Source organism: Anabas testudineus, chromosome 22 (assembly GCF_900324465.2).
Source record: "Anabas testudineus chromosome 22, fAnaTes1.2, whole genome shotgun sequence".
In the NCBI taxonomy this organism is placed as follows: domain Eukaryota; kingdom Metazoa; phylum Chordata; class Actinopteri; order Anabantiformes; family Anabantidae; genus Anabas; species Anabas testudineus.
Window position 1 is genome coordinate 20,146,812 of NC_046630.1, and position 17,648 is coordinate 20,164,459.

At 41.1% G+C, this 17,648-nt stretch overlaps 2 protein-coding genes across 3 annotated transcripts; one reads left to right on the forward strand and one right to left on the reverse strand.

Moving 5' to 3' along the window:
- Window positions 1-728: 728 nt before the first annotated feature.
- On the forward strand, window positions 729-6,019 carry skp2 (S-phase kinase-associated protein 2, E3 ubiquitin protein ligase). Its single transcript, XM_026340124.1, has 10 exons — window positions 729-870; window positions 1,500-1,750; window positions 1,831-1,942; window positions 2,042-2,185; window positions 2,491-2,625; window positions 2,946-3,044; window positions 3,168-3,295; window positions 4,474-4,525; window positions 4,910-5,017; window positions 5,104-6,019. Exons 1-10 carry the CDS (start codon window positions 857-859, stop codon window positions 5,321-5,323), a joined length of 1,263 nt encoding a protein of 420 aa, XP_026195909.1. The 5' UTR covers window positions 729-856; the 3' UTR covers window positions 5,324-6,019.
- A 712-nt stretch (window positions 6,020-6,731) lies between these two features.
- On the reverse strand, window positions 6,732-14,438 carry nadk2 (NAD kinase 2, mitochondrial). 2 transcript variants are annotated; one of them, XM_026340025.1, is made up of 12 exons: window positions 13,623-14,438; window positions 13,427-13,515; window positions 13,211-13,299; window positions 12,852-12,933; window positions 12,637-12,720; window positions 11,165-11,304; window positions 10,919-11,012; window positions 8,973-9,068; window positions 8,399-8,454; window positions 8,257-8,310; window positions 8,050-8,173; window positions 6,732-7,951 (listed from the first exon to the last, which is right to left on the reverse strand). In XM_026340025.1, the coding sequence occupies exons 1-12, from the start codon at window positions 13,875-13,877 to the stop codon at window positions 7,816-7,818; spliced, it is 1,299 nt and encodes a 432-aa protein (XP_026195810.1). In that variant the 5' UTR covers window positions 13,878-14,438; the 3' UTR covers window positions 6,732-7,815. The 2 variants fall into 2 exon arrangements, with proteins under 2 accessions (XP_026195810.1, XP_026195809.1); XM_026340024.1 differs by having other exon boundaries at window positions 8,973-9,116.
- Between the last annotated feature and the right edge of the window lie 3,210 nt (window positions 14,439-17,648).

Below are 17,648 nucleotides of genomic sequence, written 5' to 3' on the forward strand. Positions count from 1 at the left end.
CTCTGTGGAAGTAATCAACTATATTGTTGTGTATATTGTTATTTACGTAGAACACAGGTGACCTTTTTAGCCTCTTGAAGTGGCTATAAATATCACATGGGCCACTCCTGCCACTGGAAGCTTATTTCCATCAGAATAAAAAAGGGTAAATGTTAATGTGAAGATTGAGTCTTGACTTAATGGGTAGATTTGTGGGATAAAAAGTCAGAATTAGGATTTATTATTGCAGATGATGGGATTAATTGTGAACATTTTGAGTCTGAGCTGGTGTTCCAGCTAAACTAACGGCCATCCACCTGTCAATGCAGTAATATTTTACACCACTAGATGCAGACTGGATCCCAGCTGTGTCCTACCTCCAGTAGGGGTCCTCAGGCAACACCTCCTTATGCTTCAACCGCGTTTGGTCGCTTTGGATAAAAGCGTCTGCCAGATGACTAAATGTAAAATTAAATGGTAAATTACCTGGTATGAGCCCAGCACTTCGTAGAAGGGGGAAAAACGAGCAAGACAGGAATGCCACTTTTTATAGAAGCATTGGAAGTTTACAAGTACAAAACAGCTATGCAGAATAAAGCTATAACACAGCAAGAGGGAAAGATACAGAACATATAGAGAGAGTTAAAGCTTTACTGTTGTGATTAAGTTTCAGTCGCTGTAAATTGACATTAAATAAAGGCAGGAATCGCCTGCGCCACTCAGCATGACGTAGGACGTACGACGTGAAGCAACGTCAGTGACGTGGTGACGTCGTGAGTACAGGGCGCCCTGCTGCTGGCGCTGAGTTTAAAGAGTCCGAGTTGGAGGGCTGCGGTGAAAACAGGCATCCAATAAGTTACATGTTGCTCTGGACGACATGCATAAAACCAGGTAGGATTTCAAGGTTTCACTGCTTTTCTTTGTGAAATACACGAGAGTAATCATTTTATGTAACGTCTAACGTGACTATACGTATGAAAACGAGCCTGCATCATTAACAACATGTTACCCAGCGAAGTTATATGTGTTGTGTTATGATTGAAGGCGTTCAAATGAACCCTGTGTGTAAATATCCAGTAAGTTACAAGTCTGCGTTTATCAGTGTGTTTGTAAACCGCTAATCTGGGAAACTTTAGAATAAAATCGAAGCTGTTAATAATCGATAGCGCGCTTTCCTCTGAGCCAGGCCTACCTTCAGTCCTGTGTGCTTCCCTCGTAAAGTCTAAATTAAGTAGAGAAGCAGATAATAAAACACAAGTGTAACTCTACACGCTTATATCACCTGATAACAGACGTGACACAGTCTGTATTTTCTTACGCAGGAAGAATTTGCGCGGTTACAGTGCGAGTAGCTGAATCAATATGGCGGCAAAGAGCTTCTTCTTTGGGGGGAGGCTGAGTCGCTAACGAATGTTTCTCAGGAGTGTTGCTATCAAAGATCCAGAGGAACATAACATGTCGTTTCTACATTTTGATGAACGTGACAATAGTGTTTTTGATCCGATTCTCTTTCCACCCAGCATGCCTCTGCAGGATCTCCCCAGCCTGAATGTTCAGAGCTCCATGTTGTCTCAGTCCAAGAGAATCAACAAACGCAAGCCTAAAGGCTGCCTGGGTGAGGGTCTGGACACGGACTGCACCCCAGTGGAGCTCCTCCATCAGTGGCCACACGCACACAAGCACCAGCGTCTCAACAGCAAGGGCAAAGAGAATGAAGATGACCAGTTCATTCTCGGCAGGAGAGCAAGGAGGAAGAAAGAGTCCAACTCGGGTAGGAGAGATCTGTCTGACCTCTTTTAGGGAGTGTGTTGTAACGAGCCCTGATAACGTCATTGTCATGTGTCTCAGCAGGCATTACGTGGGACCACCTACCAGATGAGCTGCTTCTCGGGATCTTTTTCTACTTACCTTTGCACGATCTACTTAGAATGTCCGTAGTTTGCAAGCGTTTGCATCGCTTAGCGTGAGTCCACACTACAACCACTAGGTTTTAGAACAGTAGTTATCCATACTAGACACGTAGAATCTATCTGACATCACCCTATCTGTGTTTGTATCCCAGGTTCGACGAGTGTCTGTGGCACAGCGTTGATCTGGAGGGCTTGACCCACGCGGGAAGGGCTCTACAGCAAGTGTTAAAAACAAGGGTCCGCAGGCTTCGCTGCCCTCGCTCCTTTGTGGAAGAGCTGCACTTCACAGACACAGGGTGAGTCCAGCAGACTCGGATGCTGAATCCAGTTTTTGTACTGGTCTGTACAACTCGGACCTAGTTCTGCTAGGTCAATCAATATTCATGTCTTCTTCATTGATGTCATGGAACTCAATTTATCAATTTTGAGGCCCCCACCCCCAAAGCACTTAGTAGCACTAACACAAATAGAGCGAGTATGTAAAATGTGTATATATAATGTCATTAGTGCAGTAAAGAGCTAAAGAAGGTTGAAACTTCAGACTTAAAAAAAAAATGAACGTGCATGACATTGTTCTTGACTTGTCTTTTGTTTTGTTCAGCCCACTGCAGATTGTCCAGTTGGACTTGTCCAATTCCATCATCCCCACCTCAGCTCTGGAGAGCATCATCTGTCGCTGCAGAGTATTGGAGTATCTGAGCCTGGAGGGTCTGCAGCTCTCGGACAATATCATAAAGTAAGCTGCTTGTTCTCCTCCCTCACCTGTCACCAGAGAGTCGACATTTCCTGCTCTCCCTCGTCTGAGGTGTGGGAGATGATGCTGATTGTTTGTTATTTAAAATACAGGCATTATTTATTAATAAAACAGTATTTGCCTTGTGATATTTCCCTTCTAGACTATAAATAATGGGGAACACCACCTTCTATTCCTAGTCAAACACACAGTTTGCCAGAATCACCGTAGTGTCAGTTTTGATAATACAAGCATTGCTTATGAACAAAACTATACTCAAAACTAAACTCATTCTATTCTCGACAATGTTTTGTCTTCCTCAGCTCCCTGGCCATGAACCCAAACATCCAGCTGCTCAACTTGTCCGGGTGCTCTGGCTTCTCTGCTTCTTCTTTGGCTGACATGCTCAAATCCTGCTCCAGGTCTGCTGCTCAGTCCACTTCACCTGTCAGATCCCTGTTATCCAGTTAACTTACCACTGATGATGTTCATTTCCTCACTGTGCTCTACTAATGCTGTGTGTATTTGTTCTTTCTTCTGCGCAGCATTGAGCAGCTGAATATATCATGGTGTGAATTCAGCAACGATCATGTGAAGAGTATTGTCCATAATCTGAGTTCCTGTGTTACTCAGCTCAACATTGGCGGTTACAGAGAGAGTCTCACACTGGACGGTAAGTGACAAATGTTGATGTCACATAATTTCATGACCTTAGAGTAGGAGCAAGGTTCGGTAGCTTTTTGACAAATCTGACTTTTTCAATCTGGATCCTTGTATTATAAGACACAAGTTAATTGCGTCTGTTTGTTACACAGTGCTGTTAATATGACATAAAGGTGAGGTGGTCCCAGAAGATGGCAGTAGGCTGGCCCCCTCATCAAGTTCTACCTTTGTACGTCTCCTTGTGTAGTGTAGGATGGTACGCTATGGAAAGATTTAAATAAAGGACTTGTTGGCCATACATTAGAATGTCAGCGGGCCACCGTGTGTGTATCCATCATCAGTCTTTTTTTGTCACTGAGAGTTTAAAGAGACTAAACTAAAGAGTGAATGAAACGTTCAATGAGGAATTTGTTTGTTTATGGTGCTCAAACACATCCAGGAGTTTGAACAACTGGAACTAGATCCAAACTGGAACCAGCCTTTTAGAACCATCATCAAAGTGTAAGGCCAGTGACATTCTCCTAATGCTCACAACAGACTTTGACCCTTGTTAGTATGTGGAATTATTTGGAAATAGAAATATTAGAATCTGTCTCCCAGTGCAGCTGGTCTGACTCACTGATGTGTTTTGTAGTAGTTTGTGAACGTGGCAAAGAAAAATAAGCTAAATACAGGTTCTGTATTCACAGATGACAAACTTTATTGTTGGTTTTACTCATACATCAAGCACATTCTTCTGTTCTAGACACACGCACATAAACGGGTCGTTCAGTTTAAGTTTCCACACTGCCGCTCTCTGGCTTCCACACTGCTCTGTGTGCAGTGACTCCAGTGACATCACATGAATCACATCTGGGTCGTGTTGACTGCTGATTGTAGGAAGGCCATGTGTATTACCTTTTTGATTGAAATGACACTGCTGTTACTTTGCAGCACAATTTGGGCACTAATAACATCCTGTCATTTAACTGAGAACACTGTTTCTTAAAATGGAAAAGAAACATTGTTCAGTTGGTTAGTGATGAATTTTGGCTCACTGCAGTACAGAAGGTCACTAGAGGATTACATAGAGGCCTTTTAGATTCCTGGTGATAACATTTACCACAGCGTGTACAACTAGACCAGTGACATTCAGTCATGGTGGAACAGGCCAGATGTGACATAACTGTACTGTACTTTCTTTGACAGATGTAAAGGTGCTGGTGGAGAGATGTCCGTGTATTCAAACCCTAGATTTAAGGTACGAGTCATTCCGTTGCTTTTCCATTCTGGTGGAGACACTGAATGAGCACTTTATGTACTATACACTCCCCTCTAAAAGTATTGGAACAGTGAGGTCAGCTCCTTTTATTTTTGCTGTGGACTGAAAACATTTGAGTTTGAAATAAAAAGATGAGACACAAGATCAAGATTCTGGGTTTATTTAAATAAAAAGCACTGAATGTCTACGCTGGGTTTCAGATTTGGGTTTTGCCTGTTCAGACTGCATTCAGTGCTATTTATTGTTTGAATAATCGGTGTAATAGGACACACTTGGGCATCAAAACACACCTGTTGCTCACATGTTCCAATACTTTTGCTCAATTGGCCAAAACTCAGTGTGTGTTTGGTTTTTCTGTTCCAGTGACAGCACTCTGCTGATGGCTGACAGCTTCCCTGTCCTCACACAACTGGAGAATCTGCAGCATCTGTCCCTGAGTCGCTGCTATCACATTCACCTTGCTGCTCTCACGTAAGTTCCCTCGCTGCTGTCTCTGCCGCTATCACTTTGAGTTACTTTAAGTCAAAATCCACATCTGACCTGTGTCATACCTCCAGTGACCTGACCAAGATGTTCCCCTCTCTGTGCCTGCTGGACGTGTTTGGCCTGGTAAACGACAGCCACATGACCTCTCTGAAGAAGGAGATGCCTCGTGTTGGCATTAACACCAGGCCCTTCTCCAGCATCGCCCGGCCCACACCCGCCAACAGGCTCGTTGGCTCCCTCAACGACCACACCATGTGGAACAGGAAGTGTCGACTGAGGTTCAGGCATTAACCTCCTGCCTCCCTCTGAGCAGAGCTGGCTTGTGTTGCAGCCAATCGGGGCACGTTGTGCAGTGGAAGAAGCATGTTCAGTGTCTCTGTTCGTGTTGGCTGGCATTAACAGTACCATAGGTCACTTACTGGACCATGCTTGTAGAGAAATGTTTTTATATTGAAAAGTCAGACTTGAATGTTGAATCAGTTCTTGTTGGAATGTATTCAACAAAACTTACAATGGATTTTTGAATCAGTTTTAGGTTCCAATAATGTGTTAATTTAAAATATTTTGTAAGGAAAACCTGGTTTAAAAGTCTGAAATGTTTAAACTCCAGCAGATGCAGGAAGTCTAAATGTTTGATAATGTGATGGTAAAATGTTTTGCTTGAGCTGCTTTTAATCAGAGGTTTTAATGTAAATAATGGATCTGGATCTGAAGTGCCCAAACAGAAACCTTGAACCCGGACCCTGAACTCGATGTGTTGCTGTAAATGATGACAGTAGCTTAACTGTGTCCCAGTGTTCACTACTGACCAGGTATCATTCGTGTAAATCGGACTTTTCTCCACATGGGCAGCAGTTGTTTGTATCTCATTATTTCAGTGTCATACTTGGTGCTTTAGAACCATGTGGTTCAAATGTCACAGACTGAACTTTTAATGTTTGTAAATGGTTCATTTCCCTTCTGAGTTTTCAGTAAACCACAAAATAACTGAAATTGTGTCTCAGCCTGTTTGATGGGTTTTATTGTGTCTAGTGTGGAGTGTAAACCTTGAGGCAGTCACTTGATTCCTGGTTCCTCCTAGCCACCTTCAGCACGTTAAAAACTCTGCATGTAAAGTGTTTTAAATAAGGCACCTGATGATCAAAAAGTCCTGAACTCATGGATGTTATGTTGCCATAATGGTTACAATGATCAATGAGAACTTCTTTAATCATAACTGAGCAGGCTACTGCTGATTAAATTAAAGGATTCTCATTTGTCAAGAAACAACTTTTTTCATTTTATAGTAGGTTAAGCACATATTTACATTGACGATGATTCGTCAATAACGTGCTCTAAAGAACACAGGGAAAGAAATTCAAAGAAGAGTATCATTAAATATACATTTAAAAATTGCCAAAAAATAAATGTGAGATTCTAACATTTCTACATTTTTTATTTCTACATTTATTTTTAAACTTGCCCATATTTATTTCCATATTATCATTCTTATTTGGGCCACCACACATGCTGAAAAGGAGCCTGCATGAATTATAACGGCTCTAACACCAGACCTCAATGGAAAGCAGAAATGAGATATTTTGATATGTCATTAGTCAGAACATCCTCTACAGTCACCGTTATAGAATCATGGACCAAGGAACAAATAATCAAGGTTTATTATGAGTGAACGGACTCTTAAGAAAGCTGTGAACCCACACACTGTTGAACACAAGCCATTTTATTTTTATAGTTCTTTATGTGATTAAAAAAAAAAACCCATCCCAACATGGTAACTTGTTTCCACAAGGAACCCACCAGTAATGTAAACTAGTACCCAAAATCCAGGTTCAGAGTCCAGTCCAGGAGGTGTTACAAGGTGCACCAACGTTTCACTCAAGTAGATTATAAATGTATACCAGACACATTTTTGAGTCTGAAATATTTGACACAATCGCTACAGCATTGTTTGTTAAACTGTAACTTCTTTAAAATGTCTGACATTTCTATCAGATACAGTTTAGAGATGTCTGTGTGGTGGAAATATTAAGCATGTTCATCCTGAGGAACAAGCTGCTTTAATAGCACTGCCAAACGTAATGCTCCTGCCTTGTAAGAGGTGCAAGACAGATGTTTGACCTAAACATGGAGCAATCACAGACAAACAACAAAAAGTAACCCTTAAGGTTAAGTAGTCCTTAAGGAACATGTGCACAGATGTGAGAGCACATCAGATCTTCTGTTCTGAGAACTGAAGGCGACTTTTGGATGAGAGGTGACAATTCATTAAACTCTACAAAGTCCAGCTGCTATCAAATAGCACAACTAGAAACTAAAATCAAATAGACAATGTGCTTTCCGCTTACATGAGCCCTCCTTATGCTTGCTCATTCACCTCTTCAGGTAATACTAAGTTAGAGAAGGTCACCGCTTTAGTCCATAGGCCGGCAGGATTAAATCCTTCCCACCCCCACCTCCTTGAACAAGGCTTTCAGCCACAACTGCTCCTGTGGACCTTCTAGCTGTGACTGTGTGCCAGAGGGGCCGTATCTCAGTCAAACTAGCCTGAATAAATAAATCTATTTTTAAAAATATACTCAAGTACGTACAAAATGGATTTTAGCCAGGTAGATTACATCTTGTTAGAACCTGGGGGAAGTAGGTTGGAGGCAATAATCAACAGGAAAATAAAAATCTGATTTGAAAATAAGTGATTCGGGAAAACGCACACTTTAATAAACAATAGAAACGCTGACTCCTTATCGTCAGGTATAAAAATGTCCTGAGCTCTGGTCTCATGCCAGTCAATCTAGAACCACAGTCCGAAGCTGGTCCTCCTCGCTCATGCTGATCGTAGCGATGGCACCATCGTTGAACTCAAAAGAAGTCCCGCCATCGACCACCATGCAGGCATCCCAACAACGAGAGCGGACACATACTCTGTAGGACAGAGAGGACAAAAACAAAACAAAAAAGGTGAGGGCCATCTTTTCCACCTCATGCACAATTAGCTGAAAATCTAATGAACATTCACTGACTTGCTGGCGAAGCCTCTCTGCCGACTGCTGGAGAACACTCTGTTGACGATGGGCTCTCTGACGCTGAAGAACAAGCGCCTGTCATCTGGACTGAACACCAGCGACTCATTGTATTCATCAGTAACTGAACACACACAAATACAACTGTCACATTAAACAAAGATGTACCAAACTGAACCATAAACGCAGGAGGCTTCATCAACTCACCCTTTTCAATAAATTCAGGGTCCAATGGAATCTCAAGACCCGTGCGGGACTTTCCTGGGGAAATACAAAGATTTGATGTGTTGTTAATCTAATTTGCTTTAGACTGTTTCAAAACGGTATAAAAACCACCACACATACATACCAATTTTTAAAACCTCCTCCACAGCTTGCTCAGCAAGTTTGTTGATGTTATAGGACCTGTGGACACCAAGAGAGACATTCATGGACACCTGAAGAGAATGGGACATATATAGGAATACACCTAAATCTAATCAGTTCTTTCTTCTCCCAGACACAAAGAAAGATTCTAACTTTACAGTTAGCTCAGTATCTTAATACTCTCAAAATATCAGACTATTCTTAATTAAGTTAAATCACTGAGCCACGGACTCATGAAACAAACAAGATCCAAATCTAAAGAGAAATTTGCCATGAAACTTTAAGGCAGCACAGTCATGCGCTGCAGAAACTCTTTTACATTTAATGACTATGTCCATGACTCCAGCACCGTTCTCACAATCAGACATTTTCAGCCTCATGACTGAAAAGAACTTTGTACAATTTGTGTTTCTCGACTGTGCACGGTTACAGTTATCTTGGTCCTTCGGGTCTTTTTTTAAGCTTTGTGCAGATGTCGTGTTAGCTAAAGCGTCTTTTAGATGCTAATATTAATCAGGTCCCAACCCTTATGTAAAGCTGATTATACTTATGTGTACCAGGCTTTGGATCCTGTTCCTGTACAAATGCTGAGTCCTGAACTCTTCTGTTTCTCCCATGGGCCATCATCCACAGAGATCTCGTAGTAGGAAGCCCTATGGAGCAAGAGGTTAACATGGTGTTTGAAGGATTTTAACTTCACCCTGTGATGGACAGAAATGCCTCTGATGAGTGCTGGAGAGATGAGCAGGGTGGCTGTGAAGCGGCTGTGAATTAATGAAAATTACAGCATGCACACAGATGTGCTTGAAAGTTTGCAAACCATTTACAATTTACTCCATCTTATTTTCCCACCAGTCCTAAAACTAGATAAAAGAAATCCAATTAAACAAACAAGACAAAAACACTAAACTTCATTAACCAGGGTAAATGTGTGTATGTGAATGTGTGCCTACATCCTCTGGTGTGACCTGCAGTATTGACATGTTCAGAACCTCCTTACCAGCTCTGCACTTTCCTCCTTACAGAACAGCATCAACTCAAGGACACAGGTTAGCCTCCTTCCATGGACGGTCTGCTAAGATGCTTCCACAGCATTTCTACAGGATTAAGGTCAAGACTTTGCCATTACAAACATTTTGCTATGCTGGTAAGCAGAATCATTTTAATCAAGTTCTACATCAGTTCAAGGACCATTATTCGAACACACTTTCCATGTCTGGAGCAAACTGTGGACAAGCAGCAAAGTTATGTTTTGAAAGTAGCGTCTTCCTGCTGGTGTGATCTTAGTCGACCACTTCTCAGAAGGGTAACACTGGTCTTTTAGGAGTCCAAACTCTTCGTGTCCAATTCTAGTCCTCAAGGGCCACTGTCCTGCTTATTTTCCTAACTGTCCTTGCCCTATCTACTGCATGAATACCAAGCTTCAGTGTCCAGAAGCTTGAATTATAAGGATGGCTGATACAGGCAGGACAATGGCTCTTGAGGACCAGGTTTGGAGATACCTGTTCTTAGATCTTCAGAAATCTCCTTTGTTTGAGCCATGACACACTTCTATAAAGCCGGGATAAGATCAGACTTTGATAGTGAAGATCCAGATTTATCTTATCACCTGGTTTTACCGTTTACACGTGTATACACTTAGGCGTCTCCAAGTTGTCCAGCAGGCTGCTTATGTGCAGATTTTATTACTACCGAGTCATTTCTGCTACAGGATCAAAGATGATATATTTAGCTATATTCTCATAAATCGACAGTCAAATAGCAATTATCAAATGTCCTTCAGACAAAATCGTCTGCCCAAGTGGAAATTAGGTATCTCATTTCACTGGCACTCCAACCACGTACATTAGTGTTTATCTCCAAGCTTTAGTCTTTATTTCCTGTTTTTATTTTGAGCATTGGTGCAGTCTCACCAAAACAACCACCATGTCCTACAGTGACATATTTTCCTGTCATGGATCCATGAGGAAACGTTAGCGTTCCGACTACAAAAGGAATGTAGTCAAATGCGTCCCATAAAAAGCGGTTTGAGTGTTTGTTTATACTTGTTTTTAAGCCGAGACACATCTTAATACAGTAGGAGGCGTTAACAGGGTCTCAGACAGCTGTTTGTAGTCCTACTTACTGAAACACCTGACTTCCTCTAGGGCTGGACACAAATATTTGGATACTCATTCACTGGTGGAGAACACACGAACAAGAAGTTCACTTTTACCAGAGAATGTAGACAAACTAATCTTCCTCAAACACAACATGAAAAGTGTATAGGCTATGCTTAGGGCTAAGTGAGCCTAACTGTTTGGTCATTAAAACGTGCGTACTGCTCTTATCTTTGCGCCAACTATGCTAGTGTAAAGTGTAACGTTTTGTCTTTTGTTTAATTGTCTGTAGTTTCAGGACTTCTGTATCACATTTTAGGTCAGGGTTCACCAACTTTCAAGCGCCACTGTGGGTACACAGGTTTGAATGGAGTTACGAGCATCAGTTAAAGTAACTGAAGTACCTGGAGGACAGAGATTCTCCGATGAAGATTTCATTTAAGCTTCTGACAGGAAGGAGACTAGGCTTGGAGAAAGTCTCATGCAGAGTTCCTGTCCCTGAGAAATCTCACTGAATTAGTAGAAGAACTAGAGAACACAAACACCAACTTCCAGATACACAATGATCAAACTCAATAAGTAATGGATCTAATCCTAACTGAAACATCTTCACTAGTGCAAAAACAATAGTTAATCACGTGGAGCCGTACTCCGCTGGCTGTCCATGGTGGTGATACGGTGAGCTTGGCTGTGCTGTTCTAGGCTCAGCTGCTGTTCATGCAGGTCCACAGGGGTGGGATTGATTCCTGTGCCTTCTAAATGTAGACGGATTCTCTGACGCCAAAGCCATCTGCACACAGCACACAGGAGGATTAAAGTTATTCAATGTTCTACAATGCAGGACATTCTAGTGATAAAAATAAAATTTGATGAAAACACAACCAACCAAATTCTTGATCAACAGTCTAAGAATGATAACTGATGCAGATAACACATACTTTAAGAACATAGTGTATCTTTCATTATACTAAAGAAAAGTCCTAAGAAGGCCTACAGACAAAATGCAAACCTCGTAGTCAGTATTTTATAAGCAGTCTTTGACCTTTATGACCTCTAACTCTGGTACTTTCTTAGATTCTAACACAAGTTTTAGCCCATTACTCATGTGCAAAAGCTTCCAGTCCACCAATATGTGGTCTATATGTTACCCCTGCTTTTTTTTAAATCCTACCAAATTTTCAATGAAAGTCAAATCTAAGGACTGAGATGGCTGCTTAAGGGGGTTCCAAGAAATCAGGCTTTATTTGACTTGGATGTATGCGCAAGATCATTGATTTGCTGGAAATCCAGTGATGGTGTTGTCTGGTCTGGTCTTTTAAAGAAAGCATGATGCCAGTCATGTGGTGAAGTTCTTGTATCAGCAAAACAGCCCCAACAAGAGGACAGATCCACCTAAATGTTGGCTTTTGGGATGGTGTTGTTCTTGCCACATGCCATACCCCTCTTATGCCAGACACATGGGTCCAGACAGGTCCAGGATTTTGCAAAATCCTGTGTTCTGCACTAATATTTACGTTCCTGCTTTCATCAGGTCCTCCAGCAACTCTTACCTTAAGACATATGACTGCCTTTCGCAGAAATATAGCTTTTTCTTCCACAAAGGTTTGCTGCTGTATCATAAGTCTTAAAGTGTCTTTTCATTCATTTTGTTGTGATTTGTTTCTATATAAATAATCCTAACTGAAATTGAATTGGTACACATGTACACACTGTTACACATTCTGGACAGCCTATTTTTCAATTACTACTAACCCAATTAAACTGGGGATCTAGACATAAAACTGGTGATTGACTCTGTAACATACACTTTTGTAACAGGTGCAACAGGTACCTCAGATACACTGACCTCTAGCTAGTGATTTTATAGGTCACAGTAACTGGATTTAGGACATCCCACAGAGCAGTGGGGCTTTAGACACCATGTGACTTTTTTTTCCAGACAACACAACTTTAACCTCATCGTGGCCTCTCGGCTAAGGGAAGAACAAGAGCCCTGAGGTGTTACTAATGTGCAGAGAGCAGGGTGATGGATGAACAGGGTGAAGAGCACACACAGGAGAACTGTATGTTCACTGGAAGATAGCACAAAAGCTTTCAAGATCGTTTGTGGGTAAATACGCACCTAAACTCACCACGACAGAGTTTCTCCAGTGCCTCTGGGAAGGCATGTGTGTACCGTACAGGCAGGCACAGATGGCCCTCTGACCTTCAGGTGAAAGAGGAAAATGTATTGATCTCAGCTGAATGTAAGATCACTGTTAAATAGTGTGGATTAAGACGCACTGGTTCTTCAACCAATAAAAAAATCCAACCCAGCATTCAATTTCACTGTTTTACCTTTCAGGGTCAGTGTTAACTCCAACAACTGGTTTGTCCTTGCTTTGAACCTTACTGGCAACAAGGAGCATTGTCCCATCACCTAAGAAAGACAAACTGCAGTTAGACAACTTTTACACTCGATGTAAAGTCTGGATCTGTGCTGTCATGAGCTGAACGAGGTTGTAGACAAACGTTACTGTCCAAGGACAATTCTTTTACTCCAGGGTTCATACACTAATAAATAATAATGTATATTCATAAATTCTAACTTTCCTCAAATTAAATAGTAATTGTGATGCCTTGTATATTTTTACAAAATCAATGTTAGTCAGGAGCAGCTGACGTACAACAAATGATGAAATAATCTGAAAATCTACCTCCAGCAGAAATGATGGCATCTGCCCATCGCACCACTTCTTCGTTATATTCCCCTCTTTTCACGACTCGTACATCAATGCCTTCACTCCTGCAAACATGTCATTATTAAACACGCCTTTTACACATAGTATCCTAACTACAAAAAAGAAAACCTTCCCAGTCTGCATCTAAGGAATATGGCTGTGATAATCTTCCTGTGCTGGGCCATGCCTTACCGCAGACTCTTCACAATATGTTCCACATTGTTAGTGTGTATTTTGTGTCTTTCCAGTAGGCCGCTGTAGCTGGAGCCTTTCATGGCAAGCTGCAGAACACAGACACAGCAAAACTGAGAAAATCCAGTGACAGGTGAAATATTAAGAGTGATTTCTGAGCATGACAAGTATGCCTCAGAATGAAAGGCATTCTTACCAGCTGTTTAAGATCCTCTTCTGAGAGGCCTGCATAGCGATACCGCTGCTGCTCAAACTCATACCTGGTAGTCTTTGTAACCACTGCTACCTTTTCCGGTTTGAATCCAGCTATTAGATGGGATGAAGTGTTGCACACTGAGGTATGAAGGGGGCGGAGTGAGTTTCCATACATCAAGCTAATAGCTCGACTCCCAAAGCTCACCATGTTGACCACTACGCGGCGAGTCATTCTTCTGACTGAGCACACAACCATCAGCTCAACCAAACGTCCAGTTACATGTGCTGAATAAAGGTCCTGCTCGGTATGGCTGTTACGTAGCTGACATACCAGGTAGCCCTATGGCCAAATGTAGACGGTACTGTCGGGAAGTCAAGAAATCTGCCACACTGTGCCGCTAAGGAAGGTCACCAGGTCCAACAAACTCTTCCCTAGCTGTAAGGAGACCCGTTTAGAACGTAGTGGGATAATATCAGGCAACTAATGAAACAGCAAAAACAGTAGCTATCTAACCTAGCTAACCGCTAACCGCTAACCGCTAACCGCATTTGGTAAGGGTAACAGCTAGCGTTAAGTTACCAGCTGGGCTTAAAAGCTAAAAGTAGCTTTTAGCTTGAGCACAAGTCATAAGCTAATGGTCCTGCACATTACATACCCCGACAGGTGTTATCTTACCACAGACTACACTAAGACAGTGTCCCACAGCTGTTTCTAAAAGCCCTTTAAACACGAGGTAAACACAAGGGCAGGTGAAAAATAAACGACTAGAAGACAACTCGAGCTTTACTGCACACACCACGCAACCTGGCGCGTGCTGTACGTAGGTCACGTAGACTTAAACCTGATTGGCTATTCGAAGGGACGGGACGGTGACGTTGATGTTTTGGCAGATGATGCGTTCAATCTCACATGAAAGAGTGGAAAAATAAAAACAGCCTCCAGGCGCTGTTGTCTGGTAGTTTCTAGGGTGTAAGAATTTGCCTGTAGTATCAACTGTGACCTAATTCATTTGTACGTATTTCAGTGTTTATTTATTATTTATTAGTTATTTCAAATTGTTTGAGAGTTAAAGTTAGTTAGATATTGTTCTTTTTAGTTTAGTTTAAATGTTTTTTATTTACAATAACAAAAACAATGCCAAATGCTACAAGAATATGAAAACCATGTGGATTTCTGAGATTTTCCTTAAACCTCTGCTCTGTTCATACAGCACTTTAAAAGTTCATTACTTAACATCAGATTACTTAAATTATAACTTATATAAATAAGTAAATAAAAACTAAAAAGTTTAAACAGTTCTTGTAGAAACCTGGCTGTATACAGACATTACATTGTAGTCATTTTTTCTTTTCTTGCACACTAAAATATAGCACAAAAGAAGAAGGTCTTCATGCACATTCAAGAGCAGACTTTAGAAAGTTCTCCAACAGCCCGTTTCCTTAGTACTTGATCTCCACAGGTAAATGTTCTGCACTTATATAGCACTTTTCTGCCTAACTGGTACTCAAAGTGCTTTTACAATACTCTCATTCTCTCATTCCCACACAAAGTCACTAGAGCTGCTAGGCAGCACTGCTTTTTCACTCAGTATCTTGCCTAAAGATACTTTGGCATGTGACACCACAGGTCTACACGTGCTCATCTCTACATGTGCTCATCTCTTCAATATCCTCCGTAAATCAACAACAGCTCTAAACAAAGATGACAGTGTGTTGCACAGTGTACAGAGAAAGCCACCAGTCTCAAACTCCCCTCATTCACAGACATCTATAGTGCAGTGGGAGAGTTGCCCCTTCCTGTTTTTTATTGTTTGCATATTTGTCACACTTAAACCCTGTTATGTACTGTATTGCACAGAGGTAACCAGATCAAATACAAAATTGTGTACAAAATTGTAAGTAATGCAAGGTAAATATTTTGGAACCTACATCAGGTTCAAAGTCCTAACCCCTGCATACAATGTGGTCAACTCAACAGCACCAGCTTGCAAGCAAGCTTTGACATGTGGTCCCCTTACCTCACCTCAAAATATTCCATCAAGATTTAGATGCTCAAAAACCTTTCAAAGTGGCTTAATTACAATTTTGCAAATAGGAGTGGGTCAGAGTGGTGTGAAATGCTAATTGATAGTTATGCCATTTGATTGCAGTTGTTGCCACCAAGGATTGAACAACCAATTATTAGGTTTAAAGGCAATACTTTTTCACATACAGCCAGGCTAGTTTGTGCAGCTTTTTCTCCTAATAAATGAAATAATCATTTAGAAACTACCTTTTATATTTACTTGAGTTATCATTGTAATAATAGTACATTATATTTGATGATCTGAATCATCAAGTCAGTCAAGTGTAACTTATGTGCAAAATAGTGTAATAATGATAAAAGATATTAATAATGACCAGTGGGTGATGTGGAAAGAGCCAATGAACAAGTTCTTCAACAGGTTTGACACTGCTAAAAACGCAGCCTGTCCCCGACGACCCCTTGTTCTTCCTCAATGTCTCATCCTCCATCTACTCTAACTCTTTTTCTTACACCTGTGTGCATCTCCACCCCTGCAAAACCACAAGGTTGACCCCTCAATTGTTTTTCTAGACCACTGAAAACCTGACAGAAAGGCCACAGTTTGTCAGGATGGGGAACTGCATCTCTGGGAAAGTTCTAAGCAGCACTGGGGCTCCACAGAACTGTTTTGGCTCTATTTATGTACACAGTGTATACAGCAGATGATTACTCACTACTTCACTGTATGTCTATTTACAAGCCTACCTGAACCTACGGTCGACTATCAGCACACAAGTAGATAATTCTGAGATGACTAACAAACATCTACAGAACTATTTCATTCATTAGTGTGACAGTGACTGGGGAATAGTGTTTGTAAAAAGCTGCATGACCTGATTTGAGGGGTATTCTTCACTAATTATATTCACTTTCACAAGGGAATATTTTTTTCCATACAGTGAGGTCACTTATTACAGCACAAGCTCTACTTTTTTCAGCTAATTGTGGTGTGTCATTTAGTCTGTGGAATTACCTTAAACTATGACACCTCCCAAGCGAGAGGGTGTGTATCAATTACACTGAGTTGCTGTTTTATGCCAGAAACAATTCTTTATGTGTCCCTAGAATACCGTATTAAATGAGCAAATATAGTTAAAGGCTCAAAGGAAAGAACATAGGAGAGGATGAGATAAGAGGATGACATCACATTTTACATAGATCGATCCCGAAGCAAATAATTCTACGAGGATTCTCACAACAACTTTCAACAAAGTTTTCATACATCTGGGGTTTATAACAGTGTTATTATGGGAGGACCAGTTTCTAATTTGTCCTCCTAGTGTCCTTCACTCGTTTCCTCCCTCCCTCTCTCCCTATCTCCCTCCCTCTCTGTCTTCTTTCCAATTACAGTAGGTGCAGGAGAGCATTTTCACTTCATAGCTTCATCACGCAGTAACTCTTACATTCAGAATCAAAGAAGCTCCAGCAAAGCTCCTCCACTTATTATCCTGCTTCACAGGCCTGCTCGGTTGACCATCAGCAGTTAACTGAAGAGCAAACGCCGACACCGAGGTATGAGAAACCTCCCTATTTATTCTATATTAAAATTTAGGGGTGTACTCTGTTGCTGTGTGTATAGATTATTATAGGTTTTCCAATATAGCAAAGCTGCAATTGCAAGTCTTTGATTGACTTTTCCATAGTAAGTAGAAAGAAAATGTTTCTTGTGTGAAGAAGTTTGGAAATTAAAGGATGATTTCACCTTTAACAAAAACACGCTGACAATTTTGTTTCTGTATTTGAAATACCTAGCACTTAAAAATTTGTAAAGCAAAATACCCAAAAATCAAAGTTAGTGTAGCTAGAAAACTGCTTCTTTTGGGTGAATTAAGCTTTTATTGAAATCCTGTATTCTGTACACCCAGCTGCATAATTTCATACCTCCAGTCTTTATTTCATAATGTGCCACTTCATGTAAAAAGTGTGAAAACCTTGTTTGCATATTGACTGTGTTTGGTTTAT